This window comes from Betta splendens, chromosome 8 (assembly GCF_900634795.4).
Source record: "Betta splendens chromosome 8, fBetSpl5.4, whole genome shotgun sequence".
Lineage (NCBI taxonomy): Eukaryota > Metazoa > Chordata > Actinopteri > Anabantiformes > Osphronemidae > Betta > Betta splendens.
In genome coordinates, this window is record NC_040888.2 from 9415372 (window position 1) to 9441326 (window position 25955).

At 44.8% G+C, this 25955-nt stretch overlaps 3 protein-coding genes and 1 long non-coding RNA gene across 5 annotated transcripts in view; 3 read left to right on the forward strand and 1 right to left on the reverse strand.

Annotated features, from left to right (window-relative positions):
• Positions 1-25955, forward strand: part of hoxb3a (homeobox B3a) — a 66951-nt gene that overhangs the window by 634 nt on the left and 40362 nt on the right. The window contains exon 2 of the mRNA XM_055510696.1: positions 12242-12317. The gene's annotated coding sequence lies outside the window, so the exon portion shown is untranslated. The remainder of the gene's footprint in view (positions 1-12241; positions 12318-25955) is intronic.
• LOC114859903 (uncharacterized) lies at positions 1096-14280 on the reverse strand. 2 transcript variants are annotated; one of them, XR_008695297.1, is made up of 3 exons: positions 14142-14280; positions 4289-4446; positions 1096-1445 (listed from the first exon to the last, which is right to left on the reverse strand). It is a non-coding gene; the product is annotated as an uncharacterized LOC114859903 (long non-coding RNA). The 2 variants fall into 2 exon arrangements; XR_003786567.3 differs by lacking the exon at positions 14142-14280 and adding an exon at positions 4954-5576.
• hoxb6a (homeobox B6a) lies at positions 7200-10523 on the forward strand. The gene is made up of 2 exons (XM_029157978.3): positions 7200-8037; positions 9177-10523. Exons 1-2 carry the CDS (start codon positions 7464-7466, stop codon positions 9473-9475), a joined length of 873 nt encoding a protein of 290 aa, XP_029013811.1. The 5' UTR covers positions 7200-7463; the 3' UTR covers positions 9476-10523.
• Positions 12909-17390, forward strand: hoxb5a (homeobox B5a). The gene is made up of 2 exons (XM_029157977.3): positions 12909-14656; positions 15879-17390. Exons 1-2 carry the CDS (start codon positions 13954-13956, stop codon positions 16124-16126), a joined length of 951 nt encoding a protein of 316 aa, XP_029013810.1. The 5' UTR covers positions 12909-13953; the 3' UTR covers positions 16127-17390.

Consider the following 25955-nt stretch of genomic DNA (forward strand, 5'->3'; position numbering starts at 1 on the left):
ATCACAGGTTGTAAATGATTTTATGTCTGAGACAGGCTGCAAAGGAAAATGGCTGAGTTTGTTTCTGTGTATATACATTTTGTGCTGTGTGTGTGTGTGTGTGTGTGTGTGTGTGTGTGTGTGTGTGTGTGTGTGTGTGTGTGTGTGTGTGTGTGTGTAACAAACACAAGAATGTTTTCTTTGTCTTTGTCTGTTCAACCAACTTTTATGGCTTTCCCTTCTCATTTCCTCCCTGCAGCACCTATGGCTGCCCCCACTTTATATTATTAGCGCTAACTGACCAGGACACACACACACACACACACACACACACACACACACACACACACACACACACACACACACACACACACACACACACACACACACACACACACACACTTCTACTGGAAGTCTGTCCGTATCCTCTGTCTCCAGTTTGTTGCTGTCTCAAATATCAAGCGAGGATTCCTGAGGATGAAGGGAATCCCTGCGCTTCCCACACACGCAGTGAAACATTAGATGATTTTCTTCTCTAGAAAGAACTCAATGATCATTACATTTCAGTTGAGTTGTGAATCAAACACTTTTATCTATCTATCTATCTATCTATCTATCTATCTATCTATCTATCTATCTATCTATCTATCTATCTATCTATCTATCTATCTATCTATCTATCTATCTATCTATCTATCTATCTATCTATCTATCTATCTATCTATCTATCTATCTATCATTATTATTAATAATAATAATATAATAATAATAATAATAATAATAATAATAATAATAATAATAATAATAATAATAATAATAATAATAATAATAATAATAATAATAATAATAATAATAATAATAATAATAATATCTTGAACTTTCACCAACTAGAGAAATACTTTGTGAGTGCAACATGGTTCGAAAACATGTGACGTAATGTGAATGATGTGAATGGAATCTAAACTCACAATCTGATGCAGACGAATAGTGGTTTGAATTTGACACGCGCGACGTATGTGATTTTTCTTGGTCATAAATAACTTCAATGCAACTTTACTTCTGGGCGACCTGTTGCTCAAACACCATATCTAATCTAAATAAAACAGAGCTGAGCAGTTGTGATAAACAAGTCGTTTATTGTACATTTGTTGGCGCACGTGTGCATTACACAGGTATCAACAAACAGTTCACTTAGAGCCACTTGTCACGTGTAAGCAATAGTTTTTTAAATGCTGTAATATGGTAAGATTTGATGCAGACTGTGGGGTTTGTTGCCATCTGGTCTCTGTCTGAGCAAGTGGACGAACGGGGTCTTGAAAGCAGAACAGGCGTAACTGCAGCAGAAGCAGCTTCTTTTGACGTCCAGCTCCAGGACGCGTCTACAAAACGCTCTGGCACCATCTAGCGTTGCGTGGACAGTACTCAACTTCCCCGCACGGACGAACGCTCCTTCCCCAGGAAAATACCTTTGATCAAAAACATACACAGGCAAAGTATGTTTCCTGCTAAATGCGTCTATGTGCAACGTGCCGTGTACTGTTGGCAGCATAGTGTTTTATTTGCTGTGTGCGCGTGCGTTCTGGGTTGGCTGTTTTCCTTTGTCCTGCTGGCTGTTGGCTTCTTTCCTACTTTCCCCCCTTTCTTTGATGTTCCCGCACAGAGAGACAGATTTGTGGCACGGTCGTGGAGACGCTGCTCTCCCCCTGCCCCTCTCTCCAAGGTTAGGCCGGGCTGCTGTTGCACTGTGCTGAATGAGGCGTGGACAAAGCGTACAAGCGCGCTAACGCCACTAAATGGCCTTTTCTGTGCGCGCGTGCGTGCGCGCGGTGCCTAAGGAAACCGACGCTCCGGGTGTCAGCTGTGCGCCGATTGGTCAGGGCTGCTGTTACTATAAACGCAGGCAGCCACAGACTCTATTGTGCTTATATTTGCGAGTGTAAACATAATAACTCGTCCTACTCTGAGATTTCATCTGCCTTCGAGCTGTTTATCTTCACATCTGCTGTTCTGCCCCAAATAAGTTATAGCCTTTGCAACAAGGTGCGTGTGATGGTGTATGTGCGTGTGGAGAGGCAGTAATCTGCAGCCTTGTTTTTCATTTATGGCCAACATCATCTGTCTTTAATCCGGCATTTCAAATCAACTTCACTGCATTAAAGTTATATCAACAATCAATATCTCCTTCAACAGACACCCCCCTCCTCTATTTATTCTGCATTCAAACAGCTCCAATGGATTTTCTGTATTTATTATGTGAGTGAGTAATTCACTATATCATTCAGATGTAAATGGATTATATGTGAGAAAAGTAATTAGCTGTCACAAATTAAATAACTCATAGACCTGTGTCTGTGTGTGCATTGATATAATAATAATACTAATAATACTAATAATAATAATAATAATAATAATAATAATAATAATAATAATAATAATAATAATAATAATAATAATAATAATAATAATAATAATAATAATAATAATAATAATAATAATAAATAATTTTCAGAATGTGATCACGTGCACCTGCAGTCCCGTTTCAAAGCTGGAGACAAACAAACTTCCTCTAATTTTTAACTTTTCCCGGGGTCTATTTGTGGCTGAAAGCTCGCGCGCACAGTCCGGTGAACTGACCCCGAGCGCGAGCTCACGGTACCGTGAAGGACGCGGTCAGCCGGCTCGCGCTGCCTGGAAACGATTAATACGTTAAAACAAAGACGCCAGTTACGCAGTTTCTTTCAGTTTGTCATTAACTCGCGCGTGCAAATTTACGCACAGCTTTTCACACAGTCACAAACATTATTCACAGGTAAACCTTTACAAAACTTGTTAAATTTTGAAAAACATTGTGGTTTATTGTGTTAATTTGAATTCAAAATCATTTTATGTTTTGTTTTTTATTGTTATCCTGATTTAAAAGGGGAATTAGCTTTATTATATATAACTTAAAACAAGCTTAGCCTGTGGGCTAATTTGAACAATTATTACAATCAACTATATATTAATTAAGACAATACATAAAATAATATGATACAAATAAATAGCGGCGTTTCTTTCCTTTCGTGTGTTGTGGCTTATGTCGCCTGTACTTTTGCTTTTAAAATAAAGCAGCTGTTTTAAGTCCTATCGTCCGGAACGACCATGTTCTATTTTACTTTTCTCTTTCCAAAGCTTCTACTCCTGTTCTGGTTAAACGCGTAGGATAAAAATACGTGTTCGTCAATACAACAAATCCCGCAGGCTGTGTTGGATTTCATAGATATTTAATTGCTTCACAGGGGCACCGATTGTAAGACTCTGAGTGAAATGAACTACAGATGAACTGTACAGTGCCCGTGCAAGAGTTCACGCGCGTCCTCGTGTGCAGCACAGCACATTTGTTCATCTGCTGTTTGCTGCGGGCTTGTTTTTCACATCGTCGCCATTCTCCCGGACTTTACAAGGAGTCATAAACGGCCATAAAGCCATAAAAGTCCCGAGGTCACACACAGACCCGCGAGGTGAAAGGAAGCCACAAAGCAGAGACGCGCTGCGGCTCCTTCAGCGCTAAATGGCGACGATCTCTGAAGTTTCTCAGATTCCTGGAGTTCCTTCAGCGGTTCTCAACTGTTTACACTCCGGCTCAATCACTGCTACATGAGTCTGATTTACTGCGCGGGAATGTACCAGGCTTTAAAACGCACATCCGTTTGAAAAACCTGCCGCTAGTAATTATCATCCTGTCGCTATTGAAAACATTAAACACATAAGGCCCGTTATTACTGCTGCCTTTATTTTCTTTAGTGCGGATGTCTCCCACTGTGAGAACAATTTTGTTCTACAAAGGTTAATTCCTTTATTTAATTATTATTATTATTATTATTATTATTATTATTATTATTATTATTATTATTATTATTATTATTATTATTATTATTATTATTATTATTAATATATATTGGCTAATTGACTAATTTGGTTCCCTCTAATTACCCCACGATCTGTTATTTTTACGTCTACAATGTTGAAATGACGCTTTTCTAACGCGTTGTCTTGTCGTTGTATTAGTTGCAATAGTTATAACTCACAACCAGCTTAAAGCAAAATAACTGTTGTAGTAACTGGAAACTTCAGGTTACTGACGATGTGTTTTTCTTGTCTTTTAGGCGCTTTCCGTGTTTCATACACACATTTATTGTATCATCATCGGTTTTGAGACAGACAGACTAAACTGAGTGTTGCCTCCAGGTAACACAGTCTGAGAATAATATAAATGTCATATATTAATGCGAAGTTTCTTATTTTTCTTTATTTTTCAGTGTTTACTTACTGAAGCGCTGGGTTCTGTACAGTAACTCAGAGGGTACGTGTTAGGTTGCTCCGGGGTTTGCAGCATGTGGTGCGTTCAGGAAACACTTTCCAGTCTCCACTTCTGGTTCCGAGTTGTCCGTCTGTTCACTGCATCGTGTGTCCTCAACTGCACCACACCTGCAACGACAAACGACAGTCAAAGGGAGTCAGGCCGTACTGTACTAGTGTGGTAAAAGTATATTCATCATCATCCGTCACAAACATTCTTCATAAATATACTTTAGTGTTTTTAAATATCTAGGTTGATGACAAGGCTCGTATTTGTAGCCTATCAGTGTTTTAATAAACTGGTTAGGCATTCAGTGTCAGTCGTTAAAGGTAGTAGTTATTGTATTGGAGCTGATTATATACATTTATATATAACTACTTGCTAATGCTACTCACAAACAGCTCACATCCACCTCTTACAAAACATCACAACATTCCACAGACCTTGAGGCTTCATCAGAAAGCCTGGAATAATTTATGCGGCAGCCCGTTAATTACCATGTTTGTAGCAGCTCAGCTCAGTGTAGTTGTTCTACACAGACGCATCTCACTCAGCGCTGTGTCGACTCACTCTTATTGGCTGTTACACTGGATAAATCACAATATGTCAGTGCTCTGTCAGAAAGTCATATTTACCTGCAGGCTGCCGAGCAGGTAGTTGCCACTGATGACGTGCCAAAGCCACAATCACGTTAAGTCCGTGCTAATACACACGGGCAGTGTATATATAATAACAGCATTAGAGTCCAGTGTGTGTCCCGTGCTGTAGGCCATGCCTGCCCCGTCCCGTCTGTTAGAGCTCATTAATGATTAAACCACAGGCAGCTCCAACACAATACTCCCGCTTCCCGTTCCCACAAAACAGAGAGGAAGCGGAGCGTCCTGCCAAGGAGAGGGACAGAGGGGGAGAGGGAGGCCGAAATCGTAGTCGGAGGACAGATTCCTCACGTGTCTACGGCCGAGTTAAGGATTGGACTTATTATGTGTCTCCCTGCTCTGAACAGTGGTGAAGAAGAGCGAAGGCACGAAGGAAGGTTCGGGGGGAGGCCAACAGCAAAAGCAGAGGCTTTGTCTCTATTTGTCAGTCGGACTGTCTGCAGTTTGGCCAAGCAGACAAGTTAGAGCCTGTAGGGAAAACACCGAGAAACACCCAGAGGGACGTTTATTTATGGCCGCGATCATTTTAGACAAAAACGTCACTTACTCCGTTTATAGCAGGCGAACAGACAAGGCAACAGACAATAAGCTTTATTGTGTTCTACCCTTAGAAAGGACAAGTATAAAACTGAGAGTGTGTGTGTGTGTGTGTGTGTGTGTGTGTGTGTGTGTGTGTGTGTGTGTGTGTGTGTGTGTGTGTGTGTGTGTGTGTGTGTGTGTGTGTGTGTGTGTGTGTGGTGTGTGTGTGTGAGTAGTCTAAAACTATTGTTCTATATGCAGACGCAGTTACGTCATTGGCGCTTCAAGTAAATGCATTATTATTATGTAATTTGTTCTATAATTATGAATTAGATGTTTTAGTTTTCCTTTAACTCCATTTCTGCATCGGGTATTTTTTTTTTATAAAATACATGTTGCGTATACACAGAGGAGTTTAAATAACTGCACTGACGTAATATTATATTTACAATGTGTTTTCATTTACAAACCTGCGCATATTATTTGCAATATGAATACTTATGTTTTTCCTGTGTTTAATTTAGGTTAAATGTAAATTGTCCGTTTATATTGAGCATATTTCAGTTTAATATATGTCTACCCTGGAAAGAGTTCCAGGCGCGCAACGCTGTAATCAGTGTCAGCAAAACGGAAAAAATGGGCACAACTTCGAGTGTGGTTCTGTTCTTTCTTCTTCTTCAACATTCAACCTAATCAGTGTCACAGAGGAGGGAACTATTAATTTACTCCACACACTGGCCGAGCTGCGCAGCATCTTAAAACGCGCTCATAGCAGCATCAAATCTTTCTTATCAGTACTTAACTGATGTTGTGCAACTTCCATCAGCTCCAACTGATGAAAGCGATGAAAAGGGTTTTGCCAAGCAGACGATGCGTTCACACACGTTAGTCGGCGTAAATCCACACATCAAACCTATTGAAATGTACAAACACCTCGGCAGACGCGCACAGCCCATTATCCCGCAGGAACGCGGGACGCACAGCAGCGCATCGGACCACACACGGCTCCAGTGCGCCGCCGCCTCTGATTTACGCTCTCCAAATGCATTTTAATGCGCTCCGTATTATCTGCAAAGCGCCGGGAATATGTTTTATAATTCCGTTGCCTCTGGTGGTGCAGCGGCAACCACCCCTTTGGGAGGATGCGTGCGCGTCTGCGTGTGCGAGCTGCTGGGTTTTATGGGTGTAACAACAGACGGAGGAAGACACACGGGGAGAGCAGGAATCAATTTAACGCGCCGAGGACTCCGGTGCGATTGCGCAATGTCACCGGGAAACGGGGGAAGATTAGAACGGGAGATTGAGGGAGAATTAGGAGGAGGGAAAGCGAGTGGGAGATTGAAGAAGGGAAATAGCAAAGTGGGAGGCGGAGGGGGGTCGCGGTAGTTCCCAGCTCCCTCCTTTTCCTCCCCTCCCTTCTCTTCCTCTCTCTAACGAAAGGAGAAGGGGCGACCTAATGCCAGGCACCGACGCTCCCGATTGGTCAGTGCGAGGTCAGCTGCTTTCTGACTCCCCCCTTATACCCGGCGTCACCCCATCGCCGTTTCTCCGCACACAAACATACGCACGGACTCTCTCCTTCCCCGCACCCCTCCACCCATCTCTCTGTCCCACACTGGCACTCAGCCACCCAGATACACCCCCCCCCCCCCCCCCCCCCCCCCCCACCCTCCTCGCCCTCACCCCCCTCCCAATCTGCGATAAACTAAGTGATAGCAGCAGCTCGTCGGACTGTCGGCTATAAAACACAACAAATCATAAAGTGCAGGCAGGGGAAGGCAGAGGAAGGAGGACGGGAGGGAGAACAGTTAGCCGTTAGCCGTTAGCCTCCTTCTACTCCTCCTTCTTCATCGCGTAAAACCTTATTGTTGTGTTTGTTCCGTGCCCTCCTGTCCTCCCCTCTCCTCTTCTTCTCCTCTCCTCTCCTCTCTGCTCTTCTCCTCCCTTTTCTCCTCTTTTACATTCTCCCGATGAGTTCCTATTTTGTCAACTCCTCTTTCCCGGTGACGCTCCCAGGGTCGGGTGGAGGCGGGCAGGCGGCGGAGTCGTTCTTGGGTCAGATCCCGCTCTACTCGTCGGGATACGCCGCCGACCACCCGCTCCGGCACTACCCCGGGGCCGCGGCCGTCACCGCCGCCGCGGCGGTGGCGTACGGGGCCGGTGGTGGCAGCGTGCATCCGGAGAAACCGTACCCAGCATCCACCTACTACCAGGCCAATGGAGCGTACGGCGGGCACCGGGGCGCTGCGGCGGCGGCGGCGGCGGCTGCGGCGGCGGGGGTCGGCGTCGGGGGCGCGACCGGAGCCGGTGCCTGCGACTATGCCAGCGCCGCGGCGGCAGCGGCCGTGGCGGCCACGAGCTTCTACCGGGACAAAGAGCACCCGTGCAGCCTGGAGGAGCAGCTCACGATGCAGGACGGCATGCACCGTAAGGCGGACTGCGCCGCGCTGAGCGCTAAGGGGCTTTTCGGTGAACCGATGGACGACAAGCAAGCAGCGTCAGTCCCAGTTTATCCCTGGATGCAGCGAATGAACGCGTGCAATGGTGAGTGTGCTCTGCTTCTGCTTCCTCTGTCCTGCATATTTTATGATCCCCGTCATAAAAGTGACATTTGTTTCCTCGGTCAGCCCTTCTGTCTCCCCTTCCGTCTTTCCTCCTCCTTCTCTCCCCGTTTGCTGAACCTGTCACTCAGTCATGTGCGTGTTATTTTATAGTCCGTCATAAAACGGCTTTGTTTGGGTCGAAGCTACCGCAGCTGTATGTGACCTACTGACTGACACTGCGCAGCAAGAAACCCAGAGAGGAAAAGCCTGTCAGAGAGTGTTTTGGGTGAAAACAAGGAGCCCGGAGGAAATCACTTCATTTTATCCTAACGTCTTCCCGCGTCTTTCCTTTATAAATAACCATAAAATGAAAAATAATCAACACCTGACAGTGGAGGAAGCGTTCGTTCCTTTCTTTAAAAACTTATATCCTGCTGCTGATAACAGGAGAATGGTGTCACTGCTCTGGGAGCTCTGTTTGTTATCACTTCACTGATAACCTCATGCCGCAAAGACTGTAATGAGCTATTTATTCATAACGGAACGCATTTAAATTAGGCCACCGCGAGGTGAAGAGGTCGAGTTTACCTGACGCCAAACGTCCTCTCTTGTGACAGTGTTGTGCGAATAATACAATTTTAAACGTCGTTGTTTTGAGCTGCTGCTGTAAAACATGCAGACTTTATGTAATAACGAACGGTGAGAGTGTGGTGACTAACAGTGGAGGATGCAAAGCACTAGGATGAGATGACGTGAAAACAGACTGGATGCAAAACACGAATAGAAAAGGCAGCTACACAGAAACGTGCTCTCCTGTGATGCACTTTTGGGATTATTAGATATTTTGTTTTAGATATGTGGCCTGAGATTAATGTTTCCATCCAGTGATCTGCGTTTGCAGATCGATAAAGAAACTGAATCTGCTAAACTTGTTTTGTTTGCCACTGGGGCCGGTTAGAGAAGGTTAAAGCACAGGAACCTGACACTCAGCAGCACATTATTATTATTATTATTATTATTATTATTATTATTATTATTATTATTATTATTATTATTATTATTATTATTATTATTATTATTATTATTATTATTATTAAGTCAAACACTTTCGTTAAAATTTACTTCTTCATTCTCCTTCAGGGACTTTTGGAAGCCCCGGGAGGCGCGGACGACAGACATACACGCGCTACCAGACGCTCGAGCTGGAGAAGGAGTTTCACTTCAACCGGTACCTCACGCGGCGGCGGCGGATTGAGATAGCGCACGCGCTGTGCCTCACCGAACGCCAGATCAAGATCTGGTTCCAGAACCGGAGGATGAAGTGGAAAAAGGAAAACAAAATGATCAATTCATCTTCTTCCTCAACGACGTCCTCTTCATCATCGTCTTCCTCCTCGACGATGAACGGTGCAGAGGAGGAGGAGAAACGGACGGAGTGAAGTAAGAGACTGACATAAGAAGTAATAATGAAAATAGAAATGGATAAACGCAGAAGAGGAATGTGGATAACGGAGGAAGAGATGTGTGAATGGCATGCTGATAAACCCCAACCTCCCCGTCTCACAGTTAGTCCGGGAATCTGCCTGGGTGAAAGTAGCCATGTTTTCATTTGATTTCTACCTGAGCGAGCAGAGAAAGAACCCCCATTCTCATCCGTGTTAATATCGTCACACTTTTAAAAATCACATCCTTCTATGCTGAATCCGTCTCTCTGTTTGATCTGAAAGTTTGGAAATATGTAGTTCGGTGAAAGTCTTGAAAAGAAATTGAAAGGAAATAAAAGAAGAGACAGGAACAAGGGAAGTGGCCTCGCTGAAACGAACAGGCGGCGGTGATGCAGGCCGTGGCATCCAACGTGTATTTAAAATACAGGAAACACAGCTTAACTCCGCGGTGACGCACTGTTCAAGACGCAGAGTCTTGTCGCATTCCACGTAAAACCACCTTTGACTTATTCTACTTCGTTTGTACTTTTGTCAAATGTATTTTCTATCCGCTGGCACTTGTTTTGGAGCTCCACGCTTCGACTTCAGGCGGTCTCTCTTGTTTGCTCTTTTCATTATAATTCATTTTCTTAGATTGTAAACGTGTTGTGTGTATTATACCTTCATTTACACGTGCGTTAATAGGCTACACACAACAACGTGAAGAGTTAATAGCTATTTGAGAAGTGTATGTATGTCATATGGTGTTCATATTTAAACTGTATAGAAATATGCAAGGGGGAAATGACCTTGTATGGAGAAATGGTGTAATAGCGGGTTGGGTGCGGGTAATTTAACCTTTCCAACAGTTTTACCTTTCCCTTGTAAGGGACGCGTGGGAGGTGGTGTCAACCTACTGATGTTGTTCTCCGAGATATCTAAACTAAACGTTCAGGAAAATGTATATTTTATGGATTTTTACATTGTTTGTTTATGTTAGCGTTTTGTCACGTATACTACCTATAAGAATTGTTCAATAAATTGTAAAGAAATTTATAAAAAGGGTTGTTGTTTGTTGTTTTTGAATTTTGGAAAGCGCTTGATTTATTCAAACCCTTTAAAATTGACATTTCACACTTGAAGGTCTATTTTAAGCAACAAGGAATTTTTATTTTGGCGTTTAGTGCCTTAGCTCCATAAACTGCCACTAACTTAAAGTGTGAACTATGCAGGCTCATATTTACGACGCGCGAGGCGACAACGAGGCCAGGGCCAAGTCAGCGCACGAGGCCGTCCGGAGAGGACGTGACATGGGGGCAGCTGCTACTGATGGTCAGCTCGAGCTAATTGATGCGGACGCGGACGGAGAGAGGGAGAGAGCGAAAGTTTATCTGTCCTCGAGCGAGCAGCCAGACACATATTACACCCACTTCGCCCAGACAAAGTGGACCGTGTCCTCGTGACCCTTTGAACTCTGTGTGTCCTCTGGGTGAGCGCGCAGGTTATCTGGGGGCAGCAGCAGCAGCAGCAGCTTTGGGTTTTACTGGTGGAGGACATTAAACAGTTCTTTGATTATCGTTAGTCATATTTTTAGCTTATTTCTGTTTTAGAAGTGTTGGGCAGTTTTAATACAAACACCAGTGGCCAAGATAAGTATTTATAATCAAAACACGGGCTAAATAGAGAAAACTCACCAATGTAAAAATACTATTTCAACATATTATTAGTCAGTCCAATAGTTGAAACTCTTCAATGTTAATTTGCTTTGTTTGTATTAAAATGCTACATAATATGACGTTATATATTACAGTTATTATAGTTCCATGATAAAGTCAAGCTAACGTTAGCGCATCCTCTGTTAGCTTCCTTATTCCAAAGGTGCTGAAACTTCTAGTTCATTTCTTTCTATCCCACTTGTTGTCCTGATCAAACTGAACTGCAGTAAACGTTAAGTTTGCTAATAAAATCCTGTTCAGTTATAGACACGGTGTCAAGTTAATGAATGGCAGGAGATGCCAGTAAATAAGTAACAGCACACAGAGAAAATAAAGCATCTCAGCAGTCAGTCTGTGTTTGGCACCGTTTAGATTTAATATGGTTTTACTCAGTGTAATAAGCTCAGATAATCACTGTTGTTTTAATGTGAGACTCAGTTCAATAACACCAACAGGCTCAGACTCACCATCAGAGGATTTCACTGAAATATAGCTTGATGCGGGAAAAGTTTAATCAGCGTTACACACTGAGGCGTGTGTTTCTGAATAGGCTTGATAGTTCCGCGCTGCACTCACAGTGAGAATTCCTGCTGTACAGTCAGCCACACGCTGACAGATGTTCTATGTTAAACACTGTGACCCGGAGGGCTCGGTTTACACACACGGCCTGCACACCAGCCAGCGCTTCTGGACTTTGGACAACGTGGCCTTCAGGTGTCTCGCAAGGCTCCGTTGCACTAAGCTCTGACTCATTTCCAATCTATCATCCAGTTAAAATATTAAAAGCTGCAAAGCTGCATCCGTGTCTGAGATGTAATCATTTCTACTTGACGTAGAACTGAGATCCACAAACAGCACGTCACCACATTAATGCAAAGTGAATGGAAACCCTGGTTTGTGACCAGTGGAAGAGTTGGTGCATAAACTGATATGATAAAAACACAACAACGATGGAGAAAGTAACACGCAGGCAGCAAACGCCTTTCCCATCTGCATTCTGTGTTAAAGTTGAAATCAGGCCTAGCAACTGGCCCCTCTCATCTGACACCATGTTTTTATTCCATAGCCGGTGAGCTGCTCCCTGGTCAGAGTATTCAGCAAGAAGGTGGAAATCTAATGACGGTAGTGTGTTTGCCAGCTCGGTGAGTGCCTCGTCTTCTGTTTCTGCATCTTGACCAGCTTTCACCTATTTTGTACGTCTTTGTTGCTGCTTTTTGTGTCAGAAACAGCTGCAGGAACCGGAATGAACCCAATTCTGTTTTATTTTGCCCAGTGTGTGTGTGTGTGTGCAGCTCAGTGTCTGAAATGTGGTCTGCAACAGTATTCACATCTAAGAGCACCATCATACACGCAGCCCCACCCCCCACAGGGCGCATTCATTTCTATCTTTTCACACACTCAAAAATCTGGAATCCTTCATTTGTCCCATGTTGCGCGCAGCCAATGTGCGTGTAGTGTATGTTAGTGTTAGACTGAAATACAAGAACTGAGGCCTCCCATCACAACACACACACACACACACACACACACATACACACACACACACACACACACACACACACACACACACACACACACACACTGACACTCTGGCACCTTGACTGAAATGCAACTCAACCTAGAAATCAACAAATCATAAATCTGCACATTTGCACAGTTCCATCCAGACTGGACTTCAGAGATCAGATTTACCATTTGATGGGATGCCAGGGAGAGAATGGGGGGGGGGGGGGGGGGGGGGGGTGTATAACCACAGGGTTGTACACGTGTCTGTGATGGTTACAACAAAAGAAAACGTAGAAAACGGCTAGTTTTATAAAATGTGTAACATTGGAAACATCAAGTATTAACGACAATAAAAGATGGATTTTAGTTGATGTGAGAACATAAAATACAAAATATTTGAGTTAGTGTCTTTCTCTTTGCCTGAAGGGCTTGACGGTGATCGTATTACTGTTATTGTCCGTTATGACACAATGACACAGTGACGCAGTCGCCTGTTTGCAACAACAACAACAACAACAACAACAATAATAGTTTTTTGTTGTCTTGATCCAGTGATCGCGCTTTTACGCAATGCGTAAAGACAAGGTGGGAGAACGCCATATGCGACAACGTGTTATTCACTCATAAGACTTTTTTAAACTGAATTATGAATTCATTTATTAAAAAATTTTAATTATCAAACATCGTCGAAGTGTTTACCTGAAACACAACGTAGTTGGTGGGATTTTCGTTTACCGCTTTGTAGCCTAAAATGTTTCAGGAGTCTCGTTTCCTCCTTCTGCCTTTTTAATCGGTGCAATAAATTATGTCTACGGTAGGTGGCGCTCAGAGCTCACCCCCGGCACCTCAGCAGCAGAATAAAGGGAGAGTGAAGGAGGGAGTGAGGGAGTACTTCCCCGCCCATCCCCTCATCGTTAGAATCCTCAGAGCATGAATTACTTCTCCAAAGTCATCGGCGAAAATTTACGACTGGTCAACAAAAGCACGTGACCGCCCCCTCCTTCACGTCTCTCTTTCTCCTCCCTCACCTCACCCTCACCTCCCCCATCAGACACACACACCCCTCCATCCAAGAAACACACACACACCACCCCACCCCCATATTTGGACGGAACATACATAGCTAAAAACGAAGTACAGTGCAACGCCATAATTCACTAATACATCATAAATCGTTGAAAGTACCCGCGTTATAACGACCAAGAGAAATCTAACAAATCAAACGCCCCTTAGTTCTCAACTGTAAGACTGCAACTCTCTAAAACAATCTAAATGAGCTCTTACTTTGTAAACTCGTTCTCGGGGCGCTACCCAAATGGCCCCGACTATCAACTGCTAAATTATGGAAGCAGCAGCGGCGCAATGAACGGCGGGACGTACAGGGACTCTTCCTCCGCCACCATGCACCATGCTACGGGCTCGTATGGCTACAGCTACAATGGCATGGACCTGACCGTTACCAGTCGGGGAGGGGGGAGCAGCAGCACCGCCAGCACCGGAGGACACTTCGGGGGCGGCTCGGTCGTTGGAGACTCCCGGGGCTTCGTCTCTCCGGCCCCGGAAAGAGGTTTCAGACAGCCGTCCAGCTGCTCCCTCGCCTCGGCGGCAGACGCCCTGCTGGCACCCGGCACCGGAGACACCAAGCTGGGCGCCCACGGCGCGTCTCCCTGCTCGGATCAACCAGGAAGCGGTAATCTCAGCTCTCCAAACCTGTCCTCCAACTCCTCCGGCGGCGGCGGCGGCGGCGCGGCGCAGCGCTTCGCGGAGCTGGACGCCTCCTCGCCGGAGCCCGAGGACCTGCAGCACAGCCAGGACGCCGGCCGCGGCGGCAACGCGCCGCACCGGACCGGACACCCGCAGCCCGCGGGCACGCAGGACGGCGGCCCGGCGGGATCGGCCGCTGGAAGCACGGCGGCCGGCGACGTTCAGCCGCCCCAGATATTCCCCTGGATGAGAAAGCTGCACATCAGCCATGGTATACGCTGCTCTCGTGTTTACAGCTTATTAGCTGCGTGCCATAAAAGTTCCACGGCGATAAAACCCATTATACGGGCTTAGTAGACGGTAGCTTCTGTTTGGTCACAAGGGGTTGGTGACAGTTCTGGTGTCGTGGAAGTTATAGACACGGTGATATGTGCCTCTTTGCAAACACACCATTATTATTGCTGCTTTGTCTTGATTTAATTTGGGTAAATTATCTGCTTGAAGACGTGACTTCGTGTTTTCTTTAGACATGCGATGATTACAGTTTCCCTAAGACTGAGAGCAGGAACGTTTGACTTGTCATTAAGGGGTAAAATATCTGTTTTATTTTGAAGGCTTTAAGGAATACTTCATATTATTTTTTAATTGTTTGACTTGTGGTGTGAACTAACAGGACAGCTGACCTGCCTCTGGTTAACCAGCTAAAATTGTGCATTAGTGTGTTTTCTCAGTGCATCACGTTGCAATTCGTTTCACATATTCTTCCTGTGGAAGCCTCGGATGCCGGATGGTTGCCCCCTCTGTTTTCTCACCCCTTTTTATTTTACAAAAACGTCATAAATCTGTCAGGGGGGACGCAAACCGGGTAGCAAAGACCAAAAGGCTGAGGAGTGCGGACAGAGTCGGCTAGGAAAAGAAAAAGAGGGAGAAAAAGAGGCCAGGGTGGCGTTGGAAGCTGTTGCCTCTTTGAAAAGTGAAGCTTTATTACGTGTGGGAACTTTATTAGAGAGGTGAAGCAGAGGACGGGGCAATAAACGCTTGAAGGGTGTGAGACTGAGTGAAATGAGATAAAGGAATAACACATAGAGGGTGATGGCTGCGACCAGAGGTTTTATAAAGAAAACTGTAACGTCGTAGATGAAAGCAAATCCTTTAGCACCGGCTGCAGAGGAAAACTAGCACAAATAAAACGGTGAAAAACGGTGAAAGGCACTTTTACGCACGAGGGTTGTGTCTTTACGCACGTTGATTCTGATAAAACTGGGGGTGAAATATTTCCTCCATAATCAGGTTTAGTGTGGGGCGATTAAAAAAGAGGCGTCCACAATATTGTTGTCATAATATAGTTATAGTATGGTGTGTTTTAATGCAGTAAAATGACCTGTGCTTTGCTGATGCAGGTTTAGTGTATTTCAAAACAACCAGGCGTTTGTGTGACGTGCTGGTTCTTCTAACAGGCTCCCTAACAACCTTCTGTCCGGTCAAACCCTCAGATATGACGGGCCCCGACGGGAAACGGGCGCGGACCGCGTACACCCGCTACCAGACGCTCGAGCTGGAGAAGGAGTTTCACTTCAACCGGTACCTCACGCGGCGGCGGCGAATCGAGATCGCGCACGCGCTCTGCCTCACAGAGCGACAGATCAAAATCTGGTTCCAGAACCGGAGGATGAAGTGGAAGAAGGACAACAAACTGAAAAGTATGAGCCTCGCCACCACCGGCAGCGCCTTCCAACCCTAAAAATAACTCACACGAAAAAAGACGAATCCATTCATCTCTGTTTGGAAAGATTACTACCACGTTAGGCTTTTTTTCAGAAGGACAGTAATTGACTAAAATAATAAAACACCAGAAGAAGCCATTGCGCAAAAGAAGAAGACACGAAGAAGAAATGTGTCTATCACAAACAAATTCCATTAAAACACTTCTATTATTAGCTGAGTACTGTACAACAGCGCAGCACTTTTTATTTGTTCGGCATGTTTGGTCTTTGGTGTTTAGGGCGACGTGAAAATGACTGTGGTACTTGCTCTAGTCAGAAAAAAATCTAAAAATGTTAGTGTTCATGTGTGTTCTCGTCCTTAAAAAAATGCTGCAGAGGAGCCGGGATGAATATTCTACCGTTTCCTTGGTCCTACCTTCGTCCTATGACCTTCATACCTGTTGTGTTTAATGTCTAAATATACTTTTATGTGTCAGGTGCAACGTTTTGTAATGGACTAAGTGATTCTTAGAAAAGTTAGCATGTAAGCTTTCATTGTAAGTTATTTACTACCCCCCACCACACACACACACACACACACACACACACACACACACACACACACACACACACACACACACACACACACACACACACACACACACACACACACACCTCCCTCGTTGTCAGTTACCTGCCAATCACATCTGCTCTTATTTTTAATTAAGGATGCAGGAAGTCGTGAACGCGCGCATGCGTTTGTTTGTCTAAAGACAAGTCAGGCCTGCATTCATCCATCCGTGATGCCGTGTATAGAGCTTTTATTCAAAATATGTAACTGTATATTATTGTTATTATTGTAATTATTGAATATATGTTTCAGAAAGGATGTATATAGATATTGACATTTTTAAATGTTGGATATTTACAGTTGCTGTGTGTGTGTGTGTGTGTGTGTGTGTGTGTGTGTGTGTGTGTGTGTGTGTGTGTGTGTGTGTGTGTGTGTGTGTGTGGACACCTCGGTGGACCATCACTGTGAGAACCTTTCAGCTGTTTCGTCCTCACACTTCGCAGCCTTGCTTCAGAGTTCAGGCTTGTTAGTGACAGCTTATTGTCTCTGTGAGTATCTAGTTTGATCATAGAGAACGTTGTAATAAGATGCGTGTGTGAGGGTGAATGTTCGCATGTGAGGGAAGCAGCTTCCGTCCTGTAAGGCCTGTGAGTTTTCTGCCAGTGAGCTTTTGTATTTGTTTGTAACTTGAGTAGTAAAAAAATAACAACTAATAAAGTTCCTCATATTCAGACTTAAAACGCTCTTCATAAACTAAACTCTTGCACACATGGAAACCGTTATAAATCGTACGGAGTGTCTATGTTTGGAGGAAAAAACGTTTGTATTTCACGTGAAATATGTGGGCCAATAAAGTGATGGGAATATTACCGTCCTAATTTTCAACTAGCAAATTTGCCCCTGTGTTTGGTGGCTTCGCTGTAAAACCGTGAGGCCAGTGCGCCATTTTACAACTCTGTAGCTGGGGACTAATTGTTTTTCTGCGTTCACCTACATCCTCCACTCCTCTCGTTTGTTCCACTAAATCTAAACCATTCGTTTTGCTGGACGAACCTGGACGAACCGACCTTTAGGACACTAACAACCGCCCGACGCGTGTCATCTCGAACCCCGAACGCCACATTTCCAAGCGACAGGCCTGTGTTATTGGCATCAAAGCATCGAACTCGCCAATCAGCGAAACACGCTCTATAAACCAGGCGCGCACACGCACACGCACGCACGTCACGACCATACAGGCCAATCTGAGTCCGCGCTGAACAAATCTGACAAGACGACAAACTATCTGTGCCGCACAAATTGGTCAATTTTATTTAAACGACCTTCCCCTTCCGTAGCAACGGCCACTCCCGGCTAAATGAGATTATGTTCTCTCGGTTTCCAGCTGTAAACAAACAAATGAACGTTTTAACTCACCGAGTGATTCCGCGGCAGCTTCGCTGCTCCTACACGTCTCAGGTGCCGCTCCGAGCCTCATCTGGTCACCACCGCCATCTCTGGCCTCTTTCTGTGTGTGTGTGTGTGTGTGTGTGTGTGTGTGTGTGTGTGTGCTGCGATATTTTTGTTATAGCTCACCTCTTTTGCTTTTGGCCCAACTATAAAAGAGAAGGCAACTTTGACATTTACATGTCAAACGGATGAGGTTTTTATCTTCAAGTTGTATCGTAAAGATCAGCTCTGACCTCAGAGTGATACCTCTCACTGGCTCTGCTTTGGTCACGTGGGGTCCATAAACTTAGTTTTATGGTTTTGGGGAGTTGACAATGTACTATATATTTCACATTCTAGAAAGCAAGTGACGGTTTAACGGCTTCGCAGGGATCCTAAAGGGGTCAGTAAAGTAGAGATAGAGCAGCAGGAGGAGGGAGGGTATGCGAGGGAGAGCGGGCCACTACTACCGGCCGCTGCTCCAGCCCCGGTCCACACACGGAGCCCGGCGAGCTGCGGTCCGTGCCGCTCGGAACTCTGGGAAAGCTCGGAGGACAAAATGAGCCAAGACTCACAGTAAGTAGTGTTTGGATGCGCCCTGCAAGCGGGGGCTGCGTGTAAGGAAGGGTGTAGGGTGGGGTGGCAGAGGGAGACAGAGGCAGAAGTGTAATTACCGTGTCACTCGCGCACTGAAGTGCTGCTGTATTAATGCGCTGGCGGAGTGCTGGGGAAGCTTCGCTGTGTTTGAGATGTTTGAGGCTCACTGTTGTGGCTGGTCCGGGCCGCGCGACGGCGGCGGGCGGCGTCACAAATAGAGCGTGCGCCTCTGTGCCACCAGGCTAAGTGTGTGGCTTTCATTGTGCGTCTGATGACGGCACCAGGAAACCTGACGCACGTGGGGGCAAGCAAGCATGGTTCACGCTAAACAGCTGCTGCGCTCCTGCGTCTGTGCGTAAAAGGGTTAACTTCAATAAATGCAGTAGAAGATCAATAAGAACCAATCATTTTGGGGAGGAAAAACTATTTCCAACATACACTTGATTGTGTGTATGTAACAAGGACACGCTTGTTGTGCTTGAGTTGGTTTTAAATGTGCCGAAATGATCTGAGTAATATTAACTGTTTCCCCCCAAATAGAATTGTTAGTGTACATCAATTATGTTGTGTCTTGAAGCAATGTTTTCTTACAGGTTGTCATTTATGTTTGATGACTAACGAACAGTCCTTCTGAGCGTAAAAGGTCTGTCTACAAAGTTTTAGGAGATCATTGATCACACATGCGCGCGCTCATGTGATACAAGACGTAGCCTTGGTACAAGAAACCTTTTGTGCGTCTTGCGTTAGTTTCCATGTATGAGTGAAAATGTCGTTGATTTAAAGGTTTAGCATCACAATGCATGAAAAAGACGAAGCTGCCCAGTTGTTGCTGATTTGGCTCAGGTTGATTTTATTCAGTCGTTCCAAATCTACACAAAACACTGTCGAACAATTCTCGATGCAATCAAACTAAAACAAAAGACTAATTCTATTTATTTGTTGCATTAGAAAAGTAGAAAAAACAAAACACAGTCGATTACTGATGGCACAGTCTTTTAAGCAAGAATTAAAGAACGTGGCAGGAAATAATATATATTTTGCGTGACTATAAAGCTCCCAAATGTGATCACTGATGTTAATGAAATTCATCCAAAACGCCACTGGCCACGAATCCACACGCGCGTAGTCCTGAGGAAAACTTTTACATGTTAATGGAAATTACTCAATTAAAAGTAATGAGACTGACAAAACAAACAACAACATTTAAACTAACGTCACCCAAACAAACAGAAAACGCCAAATGTCATTGAACACACGTTTAAAATCGTGTTGTTTAAGTCAGTGAGAGAAACAGCAAGAAGAAAATCAGAGGTAGCATGTACGAAAATATGATGCTTAATTAATCTATAAGGATCAATACAGCAGCACCCGTTGGAATCAACAGTGATTGGATTTAGGCATGAAAGTTCACAATAAAACCATTTTAGTCGATAACGGCCTAGGAATCAACGCTTGTGTGTGGTTTTACGCAGCAATAATGAAGTAACTGTAGCATCGGTTGCGGTTTAAACGGGAGACGGAGCTGCGGTAACGGCGCAGTGAGGGTCTTTATCTCCTTCTTGTCTGAAGCTGGACTGAAGCTGTCAAACAGCCGAGCTACCAGTGACGCGCTGAGATCCTATCCTCGCGCGCGCCCGCTTCCTATTGCTCAGATCCATCATGTAAATCGTTAAATGTCTTATGTTACGCTGGAGCCCATGACCCAGTAGTTGCACAAGTTAAAAAGCTAAAAACGTTCTATTCCCGGTGCGTCACGCTCCTGGGTGATGGGTGTCCGACAATCCTGCTGGTTTAACTGTCCATCAAAGCAGCTACGTCACAATACATTAATAGAGATTCTTTGTGTTAGGGCCGACCGCAACATGGCGCCCCGAAGAGACCGACACGCACTAACTATGGAAAGATGGATGAGTGGCAGCAGAGGGATGCGGCTCACAACTGTCTATATAAACTATAAAAATACGTTACATACAATGTAACGTAGTTTTAACATTTTATTCTTTTGTTTAACAACATTACATTTCATTTTGCATTTTCTGTATTTAAATATTATTATTTATTTAGTTGTGCTCTCTTTAACAATGCAACTACACCTGAAGTAATAATAATTATGATTAAAGGATCATTAGGTTCCTTGTTCTAGTTTTGTCGCAACCGTCAGTTGTTGTCTCCACTCCGCCAATACAGCGGAGGCCCGTGCGTCCGGAAGCTCCTTCTGCGCTCAAACTCTCATTTATTATGTTGTGTGCTCACATGTACACGTTAAGTCGGCCTGGCCAAATGCGTTTTCAGCCTCAGGATTCCCGGCGCTGCCCTACGCCATCACGATGATTTTTCACCAGCTTCACAAGAATGTTATTCACAGCCATAAATTACCAGGACACACACACACACCGAGCACACGACTCACACGAGTTGTCTTTACTGTTGTACAATACGGGAAATAGTTCCTTCTGTCTTATCTCCAACTTGGATATTTTAGTTTTAAATGTTTATAATAATATAATATAATATAATATAATATAATATAATATAATATAATATAATATAATATAATATAATATAATATAATATAATATAATATAATATAATATAATATAATATAATAGTGCGTAGAGTTGTGTATGTGAATGTGTATGTGAATAGCTTTTTTGGTTTTTATGTTGGTACAGTTGGATTAATGTTTGTGTGTGTGCCTATTTGAATTCAACACGGTAGAAGGAGGGTGTGTGTGATTGACCTGCTGAGGTGTGTTCAGTGTGGAGCCAGCCGTGCTTTTGATCCCGCCTTTGGGGAGGCCTAGTGAGACGCAGGTGATGTCGACACGCTTAGCTGTAGTTCAGGATTAAGCTGCAATGTGTGTGTGTCCAGTTGGAACAAATCATGTAACTTCCTCCACCCCCCACTCGCCTGTACGCGTGAGAGCTGCGTGTCACAAGCCTCAAGGAAATAGAAAGGCGAAGTAAACAGGAAGGTGAAAAAGTCCCCATTTCATTTTTTATCACTTCAGGATACGTGCAGGAAGAGCCCCGACAACAGCAGCACCTCAACCCTACACACACGCGCACGTGGACATGGAGTCCACACACGAGCGTATTTCCTTCTGGTGTTTTCCGTGGAGCTGCGAGCCTGTGACATGGGAAGGTGCAGCAGCAGCATTTTTCTATAAGCTCTTTGTTTGTACTGTGTGTGTGTCCTCTGTTCGCCGTTTATGTACACAGGGCAGCTCCAGCCTGCAGAGCCGCTTCATTATGTGTGTAACGTGTATTATGTGCACGGGCTTGCTGCTCTTTTTGAACCTGACGAGGCTGTCACAAGGCGCTGACTCGGGCTTTACAGTGTGTGTGCTGGTGATGATGCGTTTGGGTGAGTAACTAACGCGACGGGCCCTTTCCATTGTGAAGGTGTGTGTTTGTCTGAGTGTGAGAGAGTCGCCGGCTTTGTGCGGGAGTAAGTGGGGTGTGTTCTGTTGTGTTTGGTGGGTTTATGTGCAGAGCATGACAGAGATGAGAGGTGAATGACCCGGGGATGGTGAGACCACGTGTGTGTTTGCAGAAGCATGTTAACAGTTGTGCCGCTATTTTCCTGTAGCTGTGGACTAATTAGGCCCGGACTGTTCCAGGTGAGGGGGTTCTGTTTGGTATTTATAGCACTTACCCGGGCGTCATTTTGTATTAAATTGGAGCTACTGTAATGCTTCTTTCAAAAAGCTGGAACCCGCTCCCCGTGCAATCACGCGCTCCCAGGCCACAGCTATAAAGTGCTGAATTATTTCCCCCTTTCGAGGCACCACCTGTGATTGCTTTAAATCGGCATTTGATGTCTGCTGCATACTGATAGGGGTGAACCGCGCGGCCACGCTTCATGAATAATGCACGAGCGGGAGTCACCGCAAGGTCAGCAGACAGCCGAGAGTCACGCGCTGAGCTGGTGGGCTACGGCGCAGGCGCAGAAGGGGGACGCTCGCTTCCCTGATCCGCCGATTACGCCACACGTCCGCGTGTTTACTTCACCGACACGGGAATAATTAGCAGTTGGCTGTTTTTATTTATCTATTAGTGTTTCCCATTTCCTGCTCGGGCGCGACGGAAGTTGACTTCAGACTAAAACAAACTCCCACTAGACCTCTTTAATCAAACCATCACCCAAACCAAACAGAGTTAATTAACAAAAATGTGATGATTTAATGTGCAGAGAAAGCAAAGGCGTGTGTCACACGTTTATACATTATACATTATGTCCCAAAGTAAAATAGTCTACACCGACTTACCACCATTTCATAAATTATTTGAGCGCTGCAGATGAAAGCAAACGAACAGCGACTATTATATTATTACTATATTGTTTGCAGTCAATATATGCAGGTATCAGTGCATGTTTGTGAGACTGCGAATAAAGCCTGGATAAGGTTGTGTTTGCGTTGGCGATGAGTAATGACAAGCCGATAACCTTGCAAACTTTAGGCTGGAAAGCGTTTGAGCTCTTAATGCCACGTCTAGTGCTCGTCCATTCAACATATATATAATATATAATAATTATAATAATAATAATAATAGCCGGTGTTTTAGCTGTGATGAGACAACTTGAGAAATACAGTGTCAGTGGTATAAAACGGTTCCTCCCGAACAAAGATCGGTTCTTTTAAATGGTCGCTTCGGAACCGGATGATGGCTTGCAGCAGAGAATGCAGCTCTCTCGCGCCGCCACCAGAGCCCGCTTCAGACCAGGACAGCGGGCACCAGCCGCAGCTTCCTCGCGACCCCCACTGCTGTTGCGGCCTCCGCCCTGCACGCGCCCCCCGTCCTTTGAATGCGAACCGACGATAACCTGTAACAACCTCTCGTCTATCTCTCGCTGTTAAAATACACAACTGTCAGAACTGTCTCCGTCTTTCCCGTATGATTTATGGCCGCTGGAAACACACAAGTATGTGTGTAGGTGTAAACGACGAGGAGAAAGGTAGAAATATAAATCTAACGAAGCGGCGTCGATTCCATTCGATTCTTTTATCAGGAAAAAAACTCAATCTAACTGGTAAATCTGCGAAAACAAGCTCGAGTAGAAGCAGGAAAAAGCTCAACCTTGAAGTGTGTAAGTGAATCGGAGCCAGCACGCTGTCGCTGGTCCTCGCCTTCTTATTTCCCTCGGTCTTCCTGCCCGAGGCGAAGCAGAGGAGCAGGAGGAATCCGCGGCTGTTATCAGGACAACAGGCTGACTGGATGTCCAAGCCAGTCATCCAACAGCACAGGGTTCATAGAGTTGAAGGTTCAAAAGTTCAGCGTCGTGCGTGAGTTCCGCCCTTGCCTCTCCTCACTCACCCCATAGACCATCGCTGTATGTCAAAGGCAAGAGGAGGGAGGGAGTCAGAGGAGCAGAGGTAGGGAGGAGGTAACCCAGATGAGAGAAATGATAGCGGGAGGCAAAGGAGAGGTGAAGGCCTGACCTTCCCTTCCCAAACCCTCCATCCAGGCTAACAAAAGCAAAGAACAGGAAAGTCGAGGAAAGCTGACGGTGCGTCAGGCTGGAAAATGTCACATTAAACTGCGAATGATTAAATATAGGTTATCAATAAACAAAATAACATTCAGCCTACATTTATATTAGCAACAGTCATTCATGCGTAAATGACCTGGTCCAGCGATCTTACGCATTCTGTAAACTTCAGTGTCAAATTAAAATTAAGCGGTTAAGTGTTTTTAAACCACAATTTCAATGTTACAACGCGGTGGTTATTAATAAGACACCTTAACTATGTAAACGATAATATCATATGTGCATAAGCAGAGATTAGGGTTGTAAAGTGCAGCTTATTGCCTGAAGCGCACAGCTATTTATATTACTCCAGGACTTTTGGAGAGGAACTTTAGCAGAGCTCTTCCTCTTCTCGGCCTCTTATCTGCACGACGCTGTCAAAAACAAACTCTTATCTCTGTCACTATTCTGAAATTATTACTGCGCTTATCTGATTTTTCTCCTGTAAGATTAATGTCAGGCCACGTTTACGTCTGAGAGGAATAGGCCCCAAGCTACTTTTTCTAATTTCTGTGTTTTCGTTTTTTAATCCTTATTGTTTAATTCGCTTTTTTTTCGCAAACACTAAATATACTGTAACTTAAATTTCTATTGTTGGAGCTTTACGGGTGGGGGTAGTGTTCAGTTGAGAGGTCTTGAAATTAGTGGCCACAAAGGAGCAAAACGATCATTTGGTAAATAAATAATCCTCTTATTGACGCAAACACGCCGGGTCTCCGTTTGCCCTCACCCCTCGACGTCCCCAAAAAGGTTCAGTGAACAGATACGTTGCAAATTTCGTCTTAGTTTCGGGTTCATCGCGAGTTCACAGAAATAATGGAACCTAGACAGTGACTGTCATGACGCCTTTGGAGCCTAAGTTGTAATAACTTTTGCTATTTGCATAGCAAATATGACTGCACGGCTGCAAGACGTGTATAATTTTTTGAACACTTATAACATGTAACTGGAGTGTATTATAGATGATTCCGCATCTGCTTCCTGTAACCGACATGGTTACATTGGGAGAATGTGAAAATCTGAGAAAAGTAATAGTAGTGAAAAAAGGAGCTGGGAGTGTGGACATATGGCTGCAGTTAACTCGATAAAATATCCGTCTGAGGGCTGTAGAGAGTCGAATAACATCAATATAAATCCACCTGATACCTCTGTGTCTCATCTCCGCGAGGCTCAAAGGCTGTTAAGCACAGAGAAATGGTTGTTTATACCAGCTAAGCTCCAATGCGACGCGTTTGTTTCTACAAAATATTCATGTGCAGGAGTCTGAAGTGATGGTGCGGTTGGGCTGTGGGTTCACATTTCAGCATCCGCGGTGGTGTCATTTATATTTATACAACAAAAGAAAGAGGAGAAATGATCCTGAAAGAGAGAGAGAGAAATAAAACTCTGCGTGTGTGTGTGTGCGTGTGTGTGTGGGAGAGAGAGAGAGAGAAAGAGATAGAGAGGGAGGGACGGACCGTCTCCCTGTTATCCATCTACTGACCATTTTTCTTCTAAGTAATGACTGCAACTCCATTTGGTTTGACGGCGAGGGAGAGAGAACAAAATGACAGAAATAGGGGAGCGAGAGAGAGAACGAGGGGTGGAAATGGCAGAAAGAAAGGGTGTGGAAAGAGGGGAGGTGGGGCGGGGGAGAGGGAGGTGGGTGGGGGGGCTCGGCAGTGCTCGGGGTGAACACGAGGTCAGCGCGTCTTACCAATATTAAAATGTGTACCGGGGACGCGGGGTGACACGCCTCG